This window comes from Molothrus aeneus, chromosome 2, assembly GCF_037042795.1.
Source record: "Molothrus aeneus isolate 106 chromosome 2, BPBGC_Maene_1.0, whole genome shotgun sequence".
Taxonomy (NCBI): domain Eukaryota; kingdom Metazoa; phylum Chordata; class Aves; order Passeriformes; family Icteridae; genus Molothrus; species Molothrus aeneus.
The window spans coordinates 36,599,639-36,622,031 of record NC_089647.1 but is presented as its reverse complement, the minus strand read 5'-3'; the positions used below and the strand labels follow the sequence as shown (position 1 = coordinate 36,622,031).

The 22,393-nt window shown below is 41.8% G+C and overlaps 1 protein-coding gene across 1 annotated transcript in view; it reads right to left on the bottom strand.

The window, feature by feature from the left end:
• Window positions 1-22,393, bottom strand: part of FAT3 (FAT atypical cadherin 3) — a 333,677-nt gene that overhangs the window by 210,235 nt on the left and 101,049 nt on the right. The window contains exon 3 of the mRNA XM_066544703.1: window positions 6,158-6,472. Coding sequence (XP_066400800.1) covers window positions 6,158-6,472 — 315 coding nt within the window. The remainder of the gene's footprint in view (window positions 1-6,157; window positions 6,473-22,393) is intronic.

Here is a 22,393-nt window from a genome sequence, read left to right as displayed (position 1 = left end):
TGGACTTGATTTACATCCTTCTCCCTAATTTTTTTCATCTCCTCTTTTTTCTTAATTATTACTATTATTATTGTTATTATGACAAACTCCTTAATGCAGTAACTTTGTCTAATATGCTGTACAGTGGCTAGCACACTGTATGCTGTACACTGCCTACACTGGCAGGTCCCACTGCCATTAAGCACACAACTCCAACATCCATGGTCCTTTGATTTTCCAGCTGTTAACCCTGGGCTCAAACCACTGGATATATGGTGTCTAGTAAAGAATAAGCATGCCAAAGTAGAAATTAAAGCTTTTAAAATGCTCCAAAGCTCAATTTTTAACAGTGAGTGCATTACAAAGAAGTCATTAAGAGCCACACTTTTAAATAATAGAGAAGCGAAAGCAAAGAAAGTAGATCATTTAGCGTGTGTTGATACAACATAAATTACAGAGGATGGAAGCCAGCTTAGGTAGTAGGGGAATTACATTATAAAATTCTGTATTAGTTATGGTCATACATCAGTGATGGATATATCAGACTGGACTCTGCAACTGTTCATGAAATCAGCATTTGTACAGTGTTCAAGAGCATGCAGGGAAAGGGAGACCAATTCCTCAAATTCACCATTAACTGGAGAGCCCCACAATCAATGCTTTTTGCCCCTGCAAGGTCCTCTCTGCTCTTCAACAGGGCAAGGACACTTACAGGCTGAATAGCATTGAGCTATTCATGCTATGACATGATCTGCAGAGCTGATTTTCATCATACACATGAGCTGCCAAAAACAGCTCCATGGCCAACACACATGAGGGAGACACCCTTCAGGAGGAGCACCTAGTGGGAAGGAACTGACCTGCAATGCCATCAAAATCCAAAATAAATTTTCTAATTAGATCACAAGAGCACCTAAAATGCACCCTCAAGAAAGACTGCAGGTTAGACTTAAAAACAAAACAAAAAAAAAGCTAGTGGCCTTCATTTACAAGATATGGAAGAGATCTTATTTCAGATAATGTTTATTAAGAGTTTAGCAGCATGGATGGAACAGCCAGGACAGGTGAGTTTCCCTTGACCACAAGAACAGGCTGAGAAACCTAGAAACCCTCCATGACCACAGGGAAACCCTCCAGAGCTGCACAGAGCAGCCCCCTCCTCAAGGTCTGCTCTAACAGCAGCTATAATATTTAGATGTGATAGAAGGATAATCCCTGCTCCATTCCTGGGAATGTTCATGGCCAAGCTGCATAGGCTTCTGAGCAGCTGGTCTAGTGGAAGATTTGTCTGCCCATGGCAGGGGTGTGGGAACTAGAGGGTCTTTAATGTCCCTTCCAATCCAAAGCATTCCATGATTCTATGATTTCTGGGCTGAAAAGAGGCACTGGGTACCCAACATCTGTACTGCTAGCAGCCATCAGGATGTGGAGCAGCAGCAAACCACTGGATTTGTCTCAGTCTGTGAGAGCAAAGACGTGCAGGGATTTCTCAGGACAAGCCAAAGAAAAGCAGCTATAAAAATCAGGATGCATGACAGGAGAGTGAAGCACAGTTTTAGTATGGCAGAGCAAATGTGGCTTTCAGACCCAGCAGGATTCTATGCCAGCTGGCTTTGTGAGTGCAAAAGAAAGCAAAGCCCAGCCTGCTGAGAAGAGTAGCATTCGTACCAATTAAATTCTGACATTCACTAACCCCGTATTAGCTTATATAAACATTAATACTACTTCAGTGTGAAAATATCCAGAGTCTTTCCAAATCTAGGTGCAGATGTGACAGTTCAGAGACAGCTTCCAGAGGCAGAGTATTGCTGCTCTGCAAAGATGTACTGACCTACATGCACTATTTCTAAACCTACAAGTGCATCCTGCCTTAACCACTGCAGCAAATACTATTTCAGGGGTGGCAGGGGTCTGCCTCTGTTTAAATGGTGCCCGCAAAAGGCTAAGCAAGGTGTAAGCAGATTTTCCAGACACACAAGCATAATTTTAGAGTAAATTAATTGAAAAGAATGTGCACAAGAGTGAAATTTGGTCTGCTGGCATGTTAGTTAAAGAATCTCTTAAGTAATCTACATCAGACTGAAGAGAAGCTTATTGGGTTTGTTCACAATACGTTAACAATAAACAAAGTAATGCAATGGTTTGAATTAAAATTTGTTTTTTCCAGAGCGCAGAAACATAGTAAATCAACGCAGTAAATTACCTCTGTGCTGTGAAATTAACACCTATATACATGAAATAGAAGTAAGAATTTACAGCTCTGATCAATCCGTTTTTTTATTAACTCCATCTTCTGTTTCATTTACCTTCCTCCACATGCCTCTCACCCAAGAGTGACTTGGCTCGGGCTGAATGGGGCGCTCCTGGGAGCTGGTCAGCCCAGCAGCTCTGCTATCCTCCCCATCTCACACCACCTACAAAGGAGCAAAGCCCTGAGACCCTGTGCTCTGCCAAAGCAACTCTAAGCCCTCTCAAGCACAAAAGTCAAGCTATCAGGAAAAGGCCTGGCTCTCCCAGCAGCCACATCAGGGTTTTGGCTGACTTGCAGATGCTGAAGATGCTGGGCTCCAGGAATGCCTCCCTTGCTGCGTGTGTGTATACACAGCTGGGAAACAAACGCCCAGGGGAATGCCTTTCCCTTTAGTCACGTAACCCCTAGAGCCACCTCAACTTTTTCAAAAACATGTTTCCTATTCCCCTCACAAAACTGTGCTTTTGCAATATATTCCTCCTACCCACTGTAAAGGAAAATCCCATCTTGCTCTCTTGGACCTGCTACACTTAGGCTGCAGTGTCCACCAGTTAGCAGAACAAGGCTGCCTTGTTCTCCAGTGTAAATGATTTATGGTTTCACACGTGCTCATGTGCTTCATTATTCACTTAGTACTTGTACCTCTGAATATCAGCTCATGAGATAAAAGTGCGTACCAAGGTGCAAACTGACGCTTGGTTGTATTTCAATAAAAATATCAAAGTGAGAAAAAAAAAGGCCTTCATGGGAGGTTGCCCACACTGCCTTTCCAATCCTGGCACACATGGGCGGGCTGCTCATGTTCCTGTCCTCTTCCCTGGTGCACCCATATAAACCCAAGCCCAAAGATGAGAGCCCTTGCCACCATGTACTTGAGCCCCCATAGCAGAGTCAGCCCCCAGTGAGAGTACACCCAGGGTGACTTCAGTGCCCACATCTTGCTATCAGTGGCTTTTTAGCAGCTCTTCATTCCTGCAGGAGCAACCCTTCATCTCTCTAAAACCCACAGAGCAAACAGCAGGTAAGAATCCTGAAAGGTCTGAAGCCTGCCTTCAAAGAGATCCAAATGCACATGACACATTTGCAGTTGGACTGCCTAAAATAGCCACCACGAGCTGTGCCAGTCTATAAAAATGTAGGAAGTGACAACTTGTCTATTAAGAGGTTTCTTCTATCTACAGATATGGCATACAAGGAGTAATGTTGCTTCTGCTATCCAGATAATCAATCATGAGTGTAAGAATTGGCTGCAATTATGATCCTTAATTAGAACCAGGAACAAAACCTGGACTCTCTGTGTCCCTGCTTGATCAGACATGCAGTGGTCCATGTGCCTCCAGAAACCTGCCTGACCTGCATGAGCTACAAGGCAGCTGAAAGTGAGCTCCAGAGGAAGGCAAACACGGTCACTGCTGACCTCCAAAGACAACTGAGAACATCCCTATGCTCCAGCAAATGCCCCATCTCTTCTGTCGCTTCCCACCAAAAGATGTAAAAAATGAAGGATGCTGCCTTCGTGTTGACTCTCAGCAGTGGATTACTCACAGGAGTGAGATGCCAGTTTGCTGGCAGTGTTGAAACTTCCCAAGTGACACAGAAAATAAAAGATCCCCTTTCTCAAATGACTGTTCTCCCCCGACAGCAGGAGCATGCTCATTCAGCCCACGTATACAGCAATCGCAGCATATTTGGGTTCACATTAAACCTTTTCATCTTGATTATACAGCATGCTGTCGCATTTAGGGCTGCTGTGCAACACTCTCTGTGACTTACTGCTGTGCTGAATCCCAGCAAGAGCATGGGGCTGGCAGGCTATGAACCTCTCCTGTGTGTGCACAAGTCTCCTGTACAAAACAACTGGAGTGTAAATTACTGTCTTAGAGAAAGCCAGTGCACTGCAGGGAGACGGCTGAAAGGAGCCTTGTCAGAGAGCCCCAGGGGCACTCTCTAGGAAAATCCATTATGCTTTTATTTCTCGGACATCAGCATCCCATCAGGAGAAAGCCTTCTGATGTGAAGGCCTGGTGCTACCCTTCGGGAAAAGGGATCTCTGCGCACACACTCTCTGTCAGCCTCATCGTTTTCAAAACAAACTCCAAGAGTCCACCTCGCCCAGATCTCACTGCTCCGCATTTGGCACTGAATTGGATAGAAAAGGGATGATTTATCCTCTCTATAACAAATTACAGCCAGTCACTAGCAAGGATGTCCACTGAGTGTAAGGGGGGCCCTTTGGGAGTTGCCCAAGCAGCAAAGTTACTCATCCTGAAGCCTTTAAGCTCTCAGACAGTAATTTCCACAGTGCAAATGAAGATTAACCACTGTCTGTGTTAACTGTGAGAATAAGATCTCAGTGTTAGGGAAGAGTCCTGCCTGCTCTCACGAAGGACAAAGAGCCAACCCACAGGGTGTGCCATGAGGCTAGGGTGCTGCAGGGCTGCCACATGCCCTGCTTCAGTCCTTGTCACAGGCTCACCCTGGCAGATAAGCAGGGCTGTGCTGAGCAGATTGCTCTGAGGGAGGAGCTGATGGAAGGGAAGCACAAGCATTAAACACTATGAGTCCTAACTCTGCTACTTTGCCCAGATGGGATTTATGGGGTGGGGAGGGGGAGAAGGGATGCAGATGGAAGAGCATCTTCGGCCATTCCAAGTGTTAAAAATAAGTGAGATATGTGCCTTAGGGCTCAGCAGATTGAACATAGTGATTATACATTCTCCATAATTCTTCACCTGGGCTTATGCCTGAGAAGATCCTGACCCCTTCTTATGCCACACATTGCAATAGGATTGCCCAACCAAATGTTGAAAACCTATTTAGTGAACATCATTTCCATACACAAAATTAAAAATGCTCCTTCTCACATCTATTCCTTCTAGTCTTTTAGCTGTTTAGAAATTTGCAAAAGATATAAATAAACTAAAAAAAAAAATAAAAAAATCAAAACCCCAGAACAAAACAAGGACCATGAAAAGCAGCAGGAGCACTGTGTGAATTGTGTGAAAACTGAACTACCTTCACAAAGATCAGCATATTGCTCTGAAAGATCCCCTCGACTCTCCAGCTCCAGATCATGCTGGAGGGTCCCCAGAAGCCCAATGAGTGAGAAAAGCTGGGTACATGCTGGAGTGAGGAACACCAGCTGCCAAGTACAGGTAGGCACCCGGCAGGTGCCCATCCATCCAAGACCTCAGGCTACATCTCCTGGGGCAATTTCTTTATCAGCCTCATTCAGCAAAGGCACCTGGGGTACAGACATGTGCAGAACTGCTCTGCATGGGTGTCATGCTCCATTGCCAGCTAACAACAGTATTTTAACTTAAAACAAACGCCATCTCTGCCACGCTGCACCCACAGGCTACATCCCCAGCAGTTATAAATCAATGCAAACACATGGATTTTTTTTTTTTTTAAGGCCAGAGGAACGTTTAGGTCACCTAAACTGTCTTTTTGTGTAAAGCAAGCTGTAGAATTAAATCCACCTACTTTAACATGGAGCCTGATTACATGTGCTGGCCAGCCATCATGTCACTCACTCCAGCGGTGCTACACCAGCTAATAAAGAGTGAAACAGTGCTCTGTAACCTGCAACAGCTTGAATCTGCTTCCTAGCACTGCTCTGCAGACTTAGGGCAGCAAAGTCTCATCCCTGCAGACGCAGGGAAGAGGCAACAGCCAGCAGTGATTCAGTGACCCAGGGCAGAGTGATTGCTGCAGCAGCACATCCGCAGCACATCATCTGCCAGCGCGCTCGCACACCGATTCTCGCAAAGCAGAATGCTTCAGACACATACAAGATGCTTCAGACACAGAAGCCACCAGAAAACAGAGGTTTGGAAAGCAAACCAGTGCACCCTGAAGGGGTGAAAGCCAATAAATATGTAAATTGCATTCTCCCACTGCCTTGAGGCAACAGGGTTTTGTTACCTGTTTTGGGGTTGATTACAAAGAAGTTCTGGGGATTTCCACTTGTAATCCGGTAAGTCAGTTTTTCATTAGTGCTGGAGTCAGGGTCCTGGGCTTGGATCTGAATGACAGATACATCCTTTGGGGAGTTTTCCATGATGACTGGGTAATAGATAGGCTCAGAGGTGAGAGGGGCATTGTCATTCACGTCCTCCACTTCAATATAGACTTCAATAGTGGTGTAGAGTGGGACAACACCATGATCAGTCGCATACACCGTCAACCAGTAGGACTTGGTCGTCTCCCGGTCAAGAATATCTGCTGTGTAGATAACGCCTGTAGAAAAACAGCAAGCAGAGGATGTCACAAAGAGGATCAATAAGACATCACATCTATTTTCATGTGGCTGTACTACAGAGTTCAGCATATAATAAAGGCTCCACCCGTAGAAAAATTCAAGTTGTCCAACAAATGAAAACAGAAGCCTGACCGCAGGAATTGTTTTGTGAACTAAGCTCAACAACTCAATCCTTTGTCGCAACAAATTGAGAGGGAGGTAAGGTAAAAGGATGGCTCTTCATAAATGCCCTAATTCCACACCCATTTCTTTGCTAGAACTGCAGCTGGCAGCGTAACAGAAGAAACACCATCATTTTCTGCTTTTGATGCAAACTTGTATAAACCTTGGTAGGGAGGAATACAACCACTGACAATGAATTGCACAAAAAAAAAAAAAAAAAGTGGCTTTTCTTTTCTAGTTCCTGCCTGTGCTCTTGCTAAAGAAGAAAACCTAGGAGGCAATTTAAAATAAATCCATCCAAGTTCAGAAAATAGGCAGTAAATTCAAAATTGAGCTTACTCATTGCACAATGCCAAAATCCTGGATAACAAGCAATCAAAAGCTCCCACAGTAGCCCTTAGACAATGACTATAACAAATATATTTCTATCCTCTTTTATCACAGAGGAAGGAAAGGCTTGGCCACTTTACCTACTGATGTAAGAAAACATCAGTTGGTTTTCCACCTGGTCCTAAGAAACAAAAGAGAAAGTCTGTCTGTGTATAAGGAGATGAAAATGTTCTTGATATATGTGTCACAGAAGTGGTGAGCAATGTTCTTATTTTGATGCTGGTGTGATTCTGGCTCAGAGCCACAGAGGGGGATTGAGTTACCAGCCCCGTCCCTGAACTGTCCTGGCACGAACGGCTTCCACCCATTTCTGCCGGAAGAGTTTTAAAAATCCATCCTCCTCCTGACATGAACACCTGGTTTGTGTCTGGTTGGAACCAGATGACCCTTCAGGTCCCTTCTAAACCAAAGCATTCTGTGATTCTGTGATAAAGCAGAAACTCTGCCACTCTAAGACTTGCTTGTATTGGCATAGTCCAAACCTTCACTGGCTTAAGCACTGACCACGAGTGCACGGAGGACCAAATACACCAGTACCACACACAAAATCACACCAGCATCAAAATAAGCAAATGCACTTCCTCATCATTTCTATGACACATGTATCAAGAACATTTTCATCTCCTACTACAGCATTATTAATCTTGAGAGACACACTAATGCAATGGATCTCAAGCTTAAGGAATACTCAAATGGACTGTTTGCAAACCATCAAATCATGTCATTAGCAGATGGCAAATGATGGAGAAGTTGCAGGGCAAAACAGGAACACAAGAAACCTGAATTCAGTCTCAGATGTGTTTGATGCTATTTAGAACAAAATTACCAGTTAATTATTGAGGACAGAGCTGCTCTAAGGTCAGGACTAATAAAAGATATGAGTGTCTTTTTGGCTTTGGGGGTTTTTTCAGGATCCGACTGCACTGTTTCCATGACAGTGCAGCTTCTAAGCTTCAAGTCTTAGAAAAGTTATCAAGGTAGCACAGAACCCAACCACACAGTCACAGAGATGCCACATGCTCTTGCCTTATAAGATATATTTTTTTAATACTACAATTTTTTTTCAAGTTTTGGATTTTTTTTTTTAATGTCTTTTAATGCTAGTTTGAACTGACAAGTATACTCCTAACATTTGATCAGCCATATAATAGAGGGAGAGGAAAGGAGCAGCACTGATTCTGGTCATGTATGGGCATAGGTTGCTTCATAGTAACCTCAGATCCATGTCCTTCTCACTCAGATGTATTATTCACCCATCCTAGGTGAGCAGGGCAGCACTGGAGGACAAAAGCAGAGTGTATTCTAAATATTCTCGTTGGCAGAAGCCTATGCTATGTAATGAGTTTCTATAGAAACATAGGTGAAATATATGGTGAACTGTGATAAAAAAAGCCTGCAAGTCCAGAAGAGAAATTACACTGCAAGGATGAGAAGTGCCCATAACAACCCATAGAAATAAATAAATAAAATAAATCCACATAGGAAAGAATCAGGAGGAAAAAAAAAAGATGAATATTAGTGATACTAGAGATGATGATTTATTCAGAAGACAAGAAGAATTATTTTACATCTTTAAACAAAATTTGAAATAAATAAGGTTCTCCCCCAGTGAGAGCACAGAAGGTTTTAGCAGATTAACCTATGTTTATGAAGCTGAATTTCACTGATACTGAGGTGATAATAAATCTATCTTCTGAGTCATTCCTTCATTTTATAATTCCTGGCAACAGTCACTTTTCATTTCTGTATTTCAGAAGGGAAGGATCATTGAACAAGCATTAGCTACTGCCAACAGGTCTGCTACACTGGTTCTTACTTTTACTTTTGATTTATTAAAAGGTCCCAGATACAATTAATTCCTTTTCCTCAATAAGTCTTGTCGTTTCACCTGTCAACACCACACAGCAGCTTGATGAATAACAAGACTTTTGTTCACTTTCAGGTTTTCCACATGGAAATCCTTTCATCATTCTGGGAATACCTTCTACCATGCTCTTCAATGTTCTGTACAAAATGCCTCCTTGCTGTACACCCATATATAGATATAAAGGTCGTACCCACAAGAATACACAAGCTGCCCAAATATTTAATGGATCACTCTACACAGGTGTGGATGACATCCTTCCAGAGGAATGTCAAATGCCAGCTTCACATGAGGTGTTAGCCCTTGAGAGTAATGATGATATTTGGTCATCAACACTACTTTTTCATCACTATGGGATGAATGCAAAGCGGCTGACAGAGCTGAGATCAGGAGCTGCAAAATATTCCCTGGGCAGTCCACAGATAGGCTCTCACTCACTTTAGCTGAGAGAAAGGACAGAGATATCCTTGGATAAAATCACAATAAATTCAGAAAACAAATCACTTATTTCAAGGCTCATAGATATTAACAGGTAATAGCTCCTGCTATTATAGGAGCAGAAAGAAGGAGAGGCCTTTGGGAGCAGCTATAAGGGCTTTTCTTGGATGGGTTTTTGTGGTGCACTCTTACAGCTGCTTGCCAATTAAAAGATAAATGTGAACAAAGTAATGGTGCCTGAACTAAAAAAATCAAGAAGAAACAACTGCAGAAATCATGAAAATTTCAAGAGGACTAAAACCCAAAAAATTCCAAGATTTTACAGATACATTTCTGAACAAGAGAGATAAAACATATGTTCTCATCCACTGGGATGCTACACCATGAAGGCACTACAGTGTTTTTACATGAGACAGCTGAAATCCAACTACACATCTGGGAGCCAGCTCTTTATGTCGCCCTCAGTTGGATTTTGCAGTATCCCTGGAGGCCTGGAGCCAGCACTACCTGAGGCCCAGGGCAGCCTCAGACATAAATCCAGCCAACAATCCAAAAAGCAGCGCCACTAATATGCTTGCCACTGCTCTCCTCCAAGTACATATGCCCCACGCAATTTGCTAACCACCACGTGCATTACAAACACTGTAAGTGAAAAATAACAACAGAGTGCATTAGTTGCTGGATAAAATCCTCAGCACATTTATATGTAAATTAAGTGCAGCCCTTGGGCTTTGCAATGTGCCAGCAATGCAAAGGTTGTGTGCTTGTTTCTCTTTTAGGCTTGTTTTCCCTCCTTCCCTGAGAAAATACTGGAATAATAATGTTTTCTGTATTGCTCCTGCAATTGGACACAATGAGACATAGCATTATGAAGGACAAAGGTTAAAAAAAAAAAAAGAAACTATTACAGAGGATGAAGAATCGGGGTTTCCCTCTTTCTTCTCCCACTGATTTGCTGTACATCTGTCACCAGACCACTTCAAATTATGTGGTCCACCCAAAAAATATCTGAAAGTCATGTATTTACTGTCATGATGAGAAACCTGAGAGGCTCTTAAACAAAAAGGAATTAGAGAAAAGCATTATTTCTTTCATCACCTCCTTTTTGCCCTCTGTTTGTTTACTTTACATATTTGACAGTACTGTGTATATAGGTAGTGTGATGGATGGACCTGCCACAGCTCTTTAAGAGAATGTTTACTGGAGCTGTCAGCCTGGCTGTTTACATAGGTGCCCATCGCCATGGATATCTGCCTCACACATACGCTCCTCCTAAAAGTCAGATCATCCTTCATGAATACCCTCAATAGCACCAACATTGAAAGGAGTTCAATTCTGTTTAGTTTTTTCAAGGCAAGATTAAAAAGACAACTTGGTGGTCTGTAAGAAGCTGTGCATGGAAAAGTCAAAAGAGAGTAACAAAGCTCTTTAATCTAGCTGAGAAAAGCAAACTGAGGTCTGATGGCTGGAAGTCAACGGCAGAAAAAGGAGAGTGCAAATATTCAACGAGGAGGATATCTAGCAGGAGCAACTGCTTGTCAGGGACAGGCCAGAATCTCCCATCATCTGGCACCTTGGTACTGAGACAAGACAATAGAACCTATTCTTCTACCCAAGTTATTGGCTGAGCTGCAGAAACTAACATAGAATGTGATTTTGCTGAGTGACTCAGTAGCCCATGTTACAAAAGTTGCCAGTAGAAGTAGCCATACACTCAAATTAACGATGAACAAGATATGGGGAAAGAAGACTGACTATGAAGTATCTGCTACTCTTCCAAAAACTTCCACACAGAAATGCCTCGTAAAAACTCTTAGTTCTCTCGTTTTCAAAATATTGCCGTAGTTTTGTAGGGAGACATTTCATCAGTTATCAATTGAGAAGAATCTCAGTGACAAAAGATGTTGCTTATTTTCCTCAACCCTTTTCAGGAGTATGAGCTAATTGCACAAATGTGCATCTCAGACTGAGAAATCAGGAAAGGTTAGATAAGGTGAATGGCCCCCTTATTTCCAGAGCCTGGCCCAGGAGCAGCTGTAGAGGCGGGCAGGAGGAATGGGAGGCAGCAGAACATGCCCTCATCACAAGCTGCAGCACAGGATGGAAGTGACACTACAGAAACACACTCCCAGGCACTCCCAGCTATGAGAGTGCAATATGCCAGAGTGCAATATTCCCACGCAAGCCAGTTCCTTGCTGGTGCAAATGCAAGGTTTAGTGGTTAAAGTCACTATAAAAATATATAACCTTCAGGGTGACTGAAGCCCTAAGGGTACCACATGCGCCTTCCTGACTCCAGACTCAGGATACCAGCAAACTCCCTCCATATGCCCAAGGGCCACATCAGTTTCTGCCATGAAATGCTAGAAAAGAACATTTCCAGAGCCCCCATCTGCCTCTCCCTCCTCCAGCTTCCAAACAAAGGGGCTCAGTGCAAACCATCTACAAAGCAGAATCTGGTTTGTCCCCAAATTAAAATGACAGAAATGAGGCCGTCAGGAATGCCGACTAACAGTGAAGTACTCAGGGCTGTTACATCCCTCAAAGGAAGAAAGAGAAAAATCACTGATTCCAAAATGCTACTAATTATTCATGATCCTTTATCAAAGGCTCTGTGAATCTCCTGGAAGTAAACACAACACCTTGATTGTCACTGAGCTGTCAGCCAAAGGTCTTCCTTTACATTGCCTTGCTGGGAAAGAAGCAATAAATAAAAGTAGCTTGAGAAGAAAACAGTTGCATAATGAGTTTTTAATTTTTTTTCTGTCTAAAATACAGAGGGGGAAGAAAGAACTTACATACCTCATCCAGCTGCACCAAGGTGAAGGCTTTACATCTGCCTACCCATGATTCTACCCCCAAGATCTGTCTGGATCCTTCCCTCACACATTGGCACACAGGGAAGCCATGGAAAGATTTGTGAGTGCAAATGCAAATGTCAGAGCTAATTCAGATTCCTTGCATTGAGCAGAGATGTGATTTTTGAAGGACACTTAGTGGAGAGCTATTGTAAGCAGGAAAAGTTTAAAAAATGTTGCAAGCCCATTATTCATCAAACCAGTGAATGTAAAATCAACCAAAATGTCATGATTTGCAGACAGGAATTTCACACCCAATTAAGGGAGAATATTTATGATTTCAAGAAAACTAACATTATACCTAACCGATTGTTTGCAGTTTTTTTATTTAGGTCCTTCACAAAAAACAGTTCTGTGTGCTTCAAAGCAGAGTGCATACATCTTTTGGGAGATATTTTATTCATTAAAGGGTAAATTGTAAATATAACCCAAAGGATTAAACAGTTTTAGCATAAGAAAGACATGAACCTGAGTGCCAATGCCAGACCATTTCAGCACACTGGGGCCACCAAAGCCACTGGGAATCAGAATAAACCATAGATTGTATTGACCCCTTTTTAAGTCTTCTCAAGCCATAAATAACCAGGGCCAGTTCTGCATGAGGGCAGTGGCATCACATCAGCCACAAACTCAAGCGGAGCATGAAGGAGACCTATCGCTCATCCCCCCCAAGGCTCGCAGCCGGCAGCTTTGAAAACCTGCCTCCTTACTCTACTGATGAAACGCTATTCTAAGGCCTTCATTTAAGGCCCCCCAGTGAGCAAAGTGTGCCCTCCTGCTTTTATTTTTTTGCACAAATTTTGTAGGCTTTACTGCATATTAAAACGCAAACTCAATTCCTATTGAAGCAAGAAGAAAAATCTCCACTGACTTAAATGGAGATTAGATCATGCCCAGGAACAAGTCCAAAAGCAATATTAACTTTGTGAGGCTATACATACCTACAACTTCCTAATATTCTTATGTCTGGTTGAAATACAAAACATATATCATAAACAGCTCTTGTCAGATAAGGAAAGGCAGGCTACATTCCTGTCTAGGGCTTAACTTCTGATTTTCTCTTTTTTACTGATGTTTTGAATGTACAAATTTACTTTACCCTCAAAGTGCAGTTTCTGTGGTGAATATCACATCTGAGTTCCCAGAGCAGTAAAAGAGAATTAGAAAGCCAATCCTCAGCAACGCTATTTCCAACACTGAATCAGTCTGCAAATAAACCTTTTACCTTGATATTACGCATGATATCATGACCATCACAACCAGCCAGAATTGTCGCGAGGACATTCACCATGTCATGCAATATATCTGCATTCAATAGATAAGTAGGTAAATAATATACACTTTACAACTCAGGCTGGACCCAACATGCTACCATGTGTTTCAGAGGCAAGTTCAAGTTGCTGGATCTTCCCAAAAGAGGGAGCACTGCTGCTGCCGTGAGCAGAGCACCAGCACACAGAGGGGCTGTAAACCACTCCTGCTCAGAGAGTAAACCACCACCAGGCAATGCTTTAGATCAAACACAGCCAGCTGGATTGAAATCCAGCTCAGGTACATATGGAAACTCCCACATTTTAACGGCTGGAGCTGATGGTCTTTTCCAACCTTAATGACTCTGTGAGTCTTCTGACCTCTGAGGTGTTGGTCCAGCCAAAGTTAGGGAGGGATACTCATGTGACTTAAATGCAAAATGCAGCTGCAGTTGTGTTCTGTCAGGGCCATTAAATCAGGTACAGCCCATCAGCACAGCTTAAACTGGCAGGACCTTGACACCAGGCTGGGAAGGGTGTCCTGGCTGAGCAGGAATTCTGGCCAGCCCTGCCTCAGGCTGCAAAACATAAAAGTAACCTAATTTACTACAGGTATAGGGGAAGTTCAACAAACTAAAAGTAATAGTCAAGTTCAGGTCTGGCCACTGCCCTCTCAAACAAAAATAATTATTTTAAAATTTATTTTATTTTTTAATATTCATATATGAACACATTAATATTTATGAAGGCATTAGTATACATACATATATATAGGAGCAATGTGATTCCAAGGGTGAATGTTGCATACTGAATTGCCAGTGCCACCCACTATAAGGACTGAGTCTTCTCTGGAGTTCTGTCACATCTCCCGGTGTCCCAAGGCTGACACCAGGGTTGGGGGACTGCTGCAACAAGGGCAAACTTCCCAGTGAAGCAGCATTTTAATAGCACTGAAACAGAGGCACATCTCAGATTAGGTGCTTGACCTTCCAGGCAACTTATATTTTGAGTTTTGAGGAGAGTTTCTTCCCTCTTTACCTTGAAATTACTTAAATTCAATGCTGAGTTCCTTTGCTTGCTTTATTTGAGGCCAAGGGGAAGGCTTACAACCTCACATCAAAATGAGCTATCACTTAAATATGACATCTTCAAGGTCACTTACACATCAATTTCAGTGCAATTTTCCAAACATATCATCAAGACACTGAACCAGAGGCTTAGTCAAATAAATTCTCTATCTTCTTCCACTTATGAATTAAATGCAATAAGATGTGCCAACATTTTTACCTGACTAGGCTTTATTACCATTTTTGTGTCTTCCATCACATCCCTCTACTTATTTTAAGAAATATCCATATTCATCTTGCTTTAATATCTTTTGCTTGGGGAAAAAATATTTTTAAAAAATCTTATATGGATGAACAAAAATTACAGAATGGACAACTCTGGAACAAACTGCCTTCAAAAGCACAAATAGAGGAAAGAAACCTCTCATTTACGACAAAGCTTAACACACTCCATCACTGCCAGACAATGCAATAAAACTCAGCAATAAAACCAGGCTGAGGAGTCATGAAGCCCCACTGAAGACTAAGCTGCTGCCATGCTCCATTCCCTGCTTGCTCCAAGTGCTTGAGAACGGGGCAAACCATGATTCTGCTCTGACAAAAGGGATTTGTTGCCACCCTGCATGGCTTGAGCCATATTGTTCAACTTTTAGGAATCTGGGCTGCTACTGGCATCCCTTTAGTGGCTGTATATCCACCTTACCCTCTGGTCTCAGAAGCACAGCAAAAGACAATGCCAGTGCACCAAGTAAACTTTGTGCTATACCCTGGATATGCCCAGACTCAACTTGGCAGCCAAATGGACAAGAAAAACAAACAAAAAGCACAATTTTGTGGCTGTAGCAGATGTAATGTAAAATTCAGGTATCTCAAACTTTCGCAAAACCTTGCAGGAAGATCTACTGCAGAAGATCTACAAGGCATACATTGTTAATGTAATTCAGAAGAACAACAGTTGATGGTATGATTTCACTCTACTGACTATGCCTTTTTTTTTTTCTTTTTTTAAAAGCAATTGTGGGTACTTAGCATTTCTAGCCACACATTAATTACATACTGGGAACTCTCTTCATTATTATAACCTCTCTGTATATATTTTTTCCCCCTGGATTTGATTGTACCTACTGCAAATGACAACTTGTGCCTTATTTTCTGAGCGCTTCTGGGATTTCAAAACCCTTGCATGCCTTGTGCCCACCTCCGCAGCCTTCCCAATGAAACCAAATGTGGGAATGGCACCAGTAGAAATCCTCACCAAGGATGAAAGCTATTAACTCTCAATAATAATCTGTTTCAATGGGGGTATTTTTTCTCAAAGGTTCTGGCTAATGCCCAGAGTAACCCAGATTTTTCACACATCCTCTTTAGTAGATTAATAAAGAGATCAAAGTCCGACCCGTGTGTCCTCTGCCTGCAGGACTGGGAAGCTATTTTAAAAAGAAGGGTTTGCTCCTGGTTATTTTAGAAATAAGATCATAAGTGCAGCAAAGCTGAAGCAGAAAGAAAAGATGGAGAAAAAAGGCAAAGCATGCTCAAAAGGATTCTGATGAAAGTCCTGGCAAGGGACTTCTTTACCAGATCCTCTTCCTTTACAGAAAGATCTGCATCTTTTGTAGTCCCTACAGTACAAGACATTGCTTTGGGAGCCCTTCTGCAAAATCTGTGCCAATCTGCTTCAGGTGTTTTGTACCAGTAGTGAGGGAGGTGGAGGGAAGCAGAGGCAGCTCTGCAGAGAGCCTGGCTGCTGGGGAAGGCTGCCCTGGAGAGCGAGTAATCCTGCATACCAAGCAGTGCTGGCCCAGGGTGGTTGGCCAGAGCAGAAAAGGAAATATTGGGATAGTCCAGCTAGAAAATGTCTTTCCCTTTTCAGTTAAATATATTATACTGAAATCGGAGTATGTATATTTTACGGGAAAAAGAGTAATTTCCCCACTCACTCCCCTGCTCTGTCCTTCTTACTTGTTTCTCTTGGCCCAAAGCAAAAGAGCAACCCTATGAAAAAAGTAACATTACTCAGGAATCTGCCTTTATCTCTCTATCCAAACATTAACCCAGAGGAGCAGTCAAAAAGGAGAGAAAGAGTACTTCTTAAAACACTCAATAGCCATGCAAGCCCCTGAACATGAACAGAGCAGGAAAGAGGAGTGTGATGCACAAAGCCAGCACAGGAGCATCATTTAACCTGTCCATGTTTCCTTTCCTCAGACATACCACAAATGACTGGAGTCTGTTTTACAAAGCATGTAAAAAAAATTGGAGAAGATGAACAAAAAAAGGCTCCAAAAACAGTCTGAGGAGCAGAGACAATGATTTATAGTAAGGGAGTTTAAGATTTCAACTGCTAAGCTTATTAAAAAGAAGATGAAGAGGCAACTTGATTAGAAAAATCCATGTAAGGTTCATGGGGAAATATTACTGGGTAGCAAAGGGCTCTTTAATCTAACAAAATAAGGTGGAGCAACTTATAATGATTGGAAACTGAAGCCAGGAAAAATAAAATTAGCAATCAGCTTGATGCTCTTTATTTTTATTTTTTTTTTAAGCAGATGATTAATTCCTGGAATAATCTCAGACATCTGCAAATGAGAGCTACAAACTGTTGAGGGAGAAATATTTCACAAATATATGCTATGGTATAGTTAGAAAAGGATCATTTAGTAAAGATGTATAAAAGTAATATAGAATAGACAGAGATATAAAAGGGATGAGATCAAATGATCTGATTTTTTTTTCTGGTTTTAAGCACTACAGATCTGCCAACACTGTCCAGCTGTTTTCTCCAAGGATCTTGCTAAAGAAGAATTTCACTTGTGATGCTGGGCTGCTGCAGTGCTCCCAATATGCCCAACATCATTTTATGCTGTCCCAACAGCTTCATTGCCAACACCACAATGGGGAGAAAACACATTTAATGAAAAAAAGAAGCTCCTGGTATCTTCTTGCTTCACATATGATGGCATGAAAGAAACTGTAGAACCTGTTCTAGAGCTGTGCATCAGAAGCAGCACAAGTGCTGGATGCCACCACTGGTGAGCCTGGAGCAATGCTCACTGCTCCTGTCCAGGAAGAGCATCAGGTGGGAGGCACTGCAGGGATGGCAGACAGGGAACAGCTTGGTCTCAGATTACAAGATGCTCTCAGACAGGCAACTCTGGGGCTTTGTGAGAGCAACCAGTTGTCCCTTTGTTTCTCTGAGTGAAATTTCCAGTGGTAAGGACAGTATATACTACATCAATATTGTAGCAAAACATTTCTGTTTTGCAAAGAAGACACTTTACATGTCACCTGACATGCAGAATGGACACACTGATACCTGAAGTTTTATCTGGACCCATTTTCAGGACTTTTCTCAGGTCCATAAAATGAAAGTTTTTTTCACTATATCACACTGGTTTTGCGTACCAGGCACCAAGGTACTCCACGGTAAGCATGTCAAAAAAAAAAAAAAAAAAGTGACTTGTTTTGGATCAGTGCTACAGCTTTAAATTGCCCAGAAGTAAAGCATTTCGGTTTCTCTTAAGTATGCTTTTAGGTGTACTCAAGCCTCCCTTCTCTAGAGAGGCTGAGCAGGAGACTCACCGCCTTTCATCCTTCTTATCCAGAGCATGTAAAAACACCTCAAGCTGCTGCTTCTGCCCTGAGCAGAAGTTTCCGTGACTGCAGCAGCAAAATATTCAAGAGGGTTGCCTGGAGGCCAAAATTTTGTTCAGATCACCTGCTGACATTGAGAAGATTAGGAGCAATTCTTTTGTTTGCTTCAGAAAGGACAGGAGATCCATTTCCTTTGTTGAACATACACAAGACTCTCTCTGGTAGCATTTCTAAGAACAAGAATGTTCTAACACCCCAGACTGCTTCCACGAATGGGAACTTAACCTCCACAAAGCAGTCCTCGTGAGGCACCTTCTGCATAGATGCTGAACACCTGCAGGGAAACCACACTAGCATCATGTTTTCATTCACAATGTCATTCTGGATTTAACTAAGTAGGGCCACAAGCCCCGGTGGGTAGCTGGTAACTGATAGCTGAAAAGCTGATACCCACCAAATCATACCAAAACCCACCTTCCTTAAAAGCTTGTGTGGGTTTTTGGGGTTTTCTTTAATGTTCTTATTTTGTGTGAAGATGGCATGATGACCCCTCAACTCTCTCGAAGCTCCTTTTCTGATTTCCTAGTAACTACCCCACCACCATACACCTTTCACCAAAAACTCCCATCAGTCTTCAAAGGCTTCTCACAATTAAGCTGGCTCTCTCTTAGTATGGAATAAAAATCTACAGAAATTGCCAAGTGAAGCATCCCTGAGGCTTCTAAGTGTCTTTCTAATAATAAAGTCTTAGAGACAGCTACAAGCTTTGTATGGAAGGCACCTCACCTACAGCCCTATCTGTGACTGCAAAAAGTGAATTAAGCAGGATTCATTTCCATCCTGGATTTTTTCCAAACCCCTTGAGCAACCTCAGAGTACCTCCACAGGAAAAACTGCACATGATCACTGAGATAGTCAGAAGTTTAATTTTCTACCTTTCATACAGGAAATAGAGCAGCAGTTATAACATCAAACCTAGCACAGACCCTGCACAAGCACACCATAATTACACTTCTGTTTCACTCTCCATACTCTGTGTGGTAATAAATCCAAGGTTCAAAGACTATATGGGAATTATGGGAATATGACAGAGTATACTGGTGGTAAGCACCAGTTTTTTAATCTTGGGGAAGCACTAGTCTTATATTTATCTTAAAAAATCTTCCACAGGTAGGATATTCTTCTTTGGAGAAGGGAACAGAAGGGAGAAGAGAGCTGAGATACACAAGGGACTGTGGCAAATGAGAGCCGTACAATAAAAGCTTTGACTCAGACAACTCTATCATGATTACTGGGAACAGTGCCAATGACTCTGTGGGTGCTTCGTTTTGGCTCTGAAGAGCGAGAAGCAAATAGATGTGCTCTAGCTGCTGCACTCCAAAGTATAACCTTTCCTGTAAGACATAAAGGTCAGCCCTTATGCCACTAGAGTCTTCTGAAGTCATGACACTTCCTACCAGCTTTACCTGTTCACAGTTCCAGGAGATGTTTGGGCTCTACTCATATCACTGGCAAGCAAAGTGGGCAGCCTGGCACTAAAGGGGTGCTGAGACTTCAGCATCCACCCAGCTGTTCCCTTGTAATTCAGGAAAAGGCTCAGATGCAGTCTGTAGGAGTTAGTATTGCCTTCCCCAGGTGGTGCATATATACATGCACATCAACTGCAGCAGCTCAATTTTGAAGTGTTTTATGATGAGGCGAACTAAGGTCCCTAAAGAGACAAGGCAAGTGAGCATCCTGATAAAGTAAATAATGAAATGTTGCAGTACCAATATACACTGTGTAATCCCTTGAGGGAAACCACAAGCATGAGCCCTAATGAAATAAGACACAGAAAATAAGGACTTTGCTGTGGACACAACACTTATGTGCTCATTATGCACTGCAGTGACTTCTATCACTTTATCAAACTTAATCATCATGATGAAATGTTGTGTATATGTAGAGACAGGTACAATATGTATAAAAATGTATGTACATATACACTCACAGACACATATATTTCAAAAGAAAAGGATGAAAAGGAAAGGTGATTTATTTTATTTTCTGTAAATGGCCAGACATAAATGCATAGGATGCTTTCTCTGCATGGAACTGCCTTGCAAATCTATCACTGTATGCAGTTAAATATAACATGGCAAGCTTTCATAAACAGTTAGCATTTGAATCTGATTTGTGAGTATTTCAGCTTTAAAAATATACTTGTATTTTATGCTTTAAGTTCTTAAACATTCAGTAATACCAGTGTGGGCTTTTGCCCAGGGCTAATTGATAGGCTGCACTTACGAAAAGTCTATTTGTCTATTTACACACCATTCTGAAATGGAGATTATATTTTCACTGTTTGAAATGCATCAGTTTGAGGAAATCATAAAATAGAATGTAATTATTTATTTATAATGCAACTTTGCTGACTGCGAAAGCAATAAACCTTATCAAACAAAACTGAGGAAATTATCCCTGATCCAAGAGCGGAAGCATGGTTCCCTCTAATTGAGTTTCCTTTGCTCTTATCTTCTCAAGATCCCTTAGATTGTTTTCCAATTTTCATTTCCATTTCTTCCATTAAATGCTTCTAACCCATGACCTCCATTTACTGCCATCCATTTATCTTCCATTCTTAATTGAGATGCAGCATGTCCACTTGTCCAGCATTGAGCACTAAAACTCTGACAGCACACTTGATAGGTACTGGCTTCTTCAGGAAAGCTTACTTGGGAAAGTGCAGTTCAAGACTTGATTCTTGAACAGGTAAATCTGTTCCATTAAACTTGAGTTTACCTTATAAACATACTGTGGTGAGGACCAAAACCCCAACAAAAATAATAATATCTTTGGTTTTATTTGCTTTTACTGCTACAGGATGGAATTATATTTGTCTTGACCCTGGGAAGGTACAGCATAACAGGGCCAGTGGGAAGCAAATATATAAAGCAGCTTTCAGCAGTCAGTCATTTTTTTACTTTCAGTTTCAAATGTGATGGTTTGCAATCAAACTCTCTCCCTCAAGACCCAATGTACAGGAATTTTTGAAGGATGGCATTCTTTAGAAAATAGTTAAACTTTATAAAACATCACTTCAGGAGGTCTTGACAAACATTAATAAACTACCAGTAGCCAGGTGCTTCTGCACCTATTTAATGGAGGGGTAATCCCAGCATCAGTCAGAAATACAACAGAAAGTGAAGAGTAAAGCTCCAGCTACCAAGCAGTCATCATAATCTCACAGAGCACTGCTAAGCCAAAGCACGAGAGAACCAAACAGCTATAGCTTAGCCTCTTGGAGCAGTAAAGTAAAATTAATACAGCACCTCAGGCTACTATTAAATTGTAAAATGTAAGAAAACATACTGTGGTCAGGCATTCAACCTCTCAAAATAAATAGATGAATCACTTTGTACTTATTCTAAACGATTAAATATTTGCACCAGTGATACTGAGTAAAACACAAATTCACTGAGATCCTGAAGGTGAACAAGAGGAAAATTTGTCATTCAAAACCGTCATATCAGGAAAGCTCCATAGCCAAAAGGCCCGAGCGGAACACACTCCTACTTCACACTCCAGGGGTGCGAGTAAGAGCCTGAATAAGAGATGTGGGACTCCATGCGGCTCTTCAAAATGCAGTTTATTGTATCAAAGACGTTACAGCAGCCCAGGGCCATGGGTGACAGAGCCTGTGCCTACAGCTGTCAGCTCCAGCTGTAGGCAGGCCTGAAGACCCTTTAGTTTAGATTACATTATATACTTTAATCTGCTGAGCGTCTTAATACAGAATAACCAATCTATACCTTAACTTTTACCTGTAGCCTATAATTACCATATTTATGTTACCATTTTCCAATCACTAAAAGTTAGTATGTTACAGTTTAAGCCAGAAGTTGTTTTTCAGTTTTCCTGCAGTGGAAAATTCTGAGACCTTTTTTCCACTTGCAACATCGGCAGTCTTGTTTGCGGGTGGTATCTTTTTACTTGGTAAAAACATCTTGTTTGAGGTGGGTTTATCCTTTGCTCTAAGCCATAAAAACCCCTTCTAACTAACATACCCTTTGCCTTCTTAGTTATCCAGTAAGACTGGCTCAGCAATTCTTTTCCTCTATATCAAAACTTGCTTCCATCTCTATTTCGTTCTCAGGTTCTACATTCAGAGAGCTTTCTGCCAAGCATACATATCTGTGAGACTTTCTTGTCAAGCTTCCATCCTTCCCAACAGGTGTGAACTGCAAACGGTGCTGACAAAGCCAGATGTCTTTAATTCCAGGTCAATGCTTGGTACTGA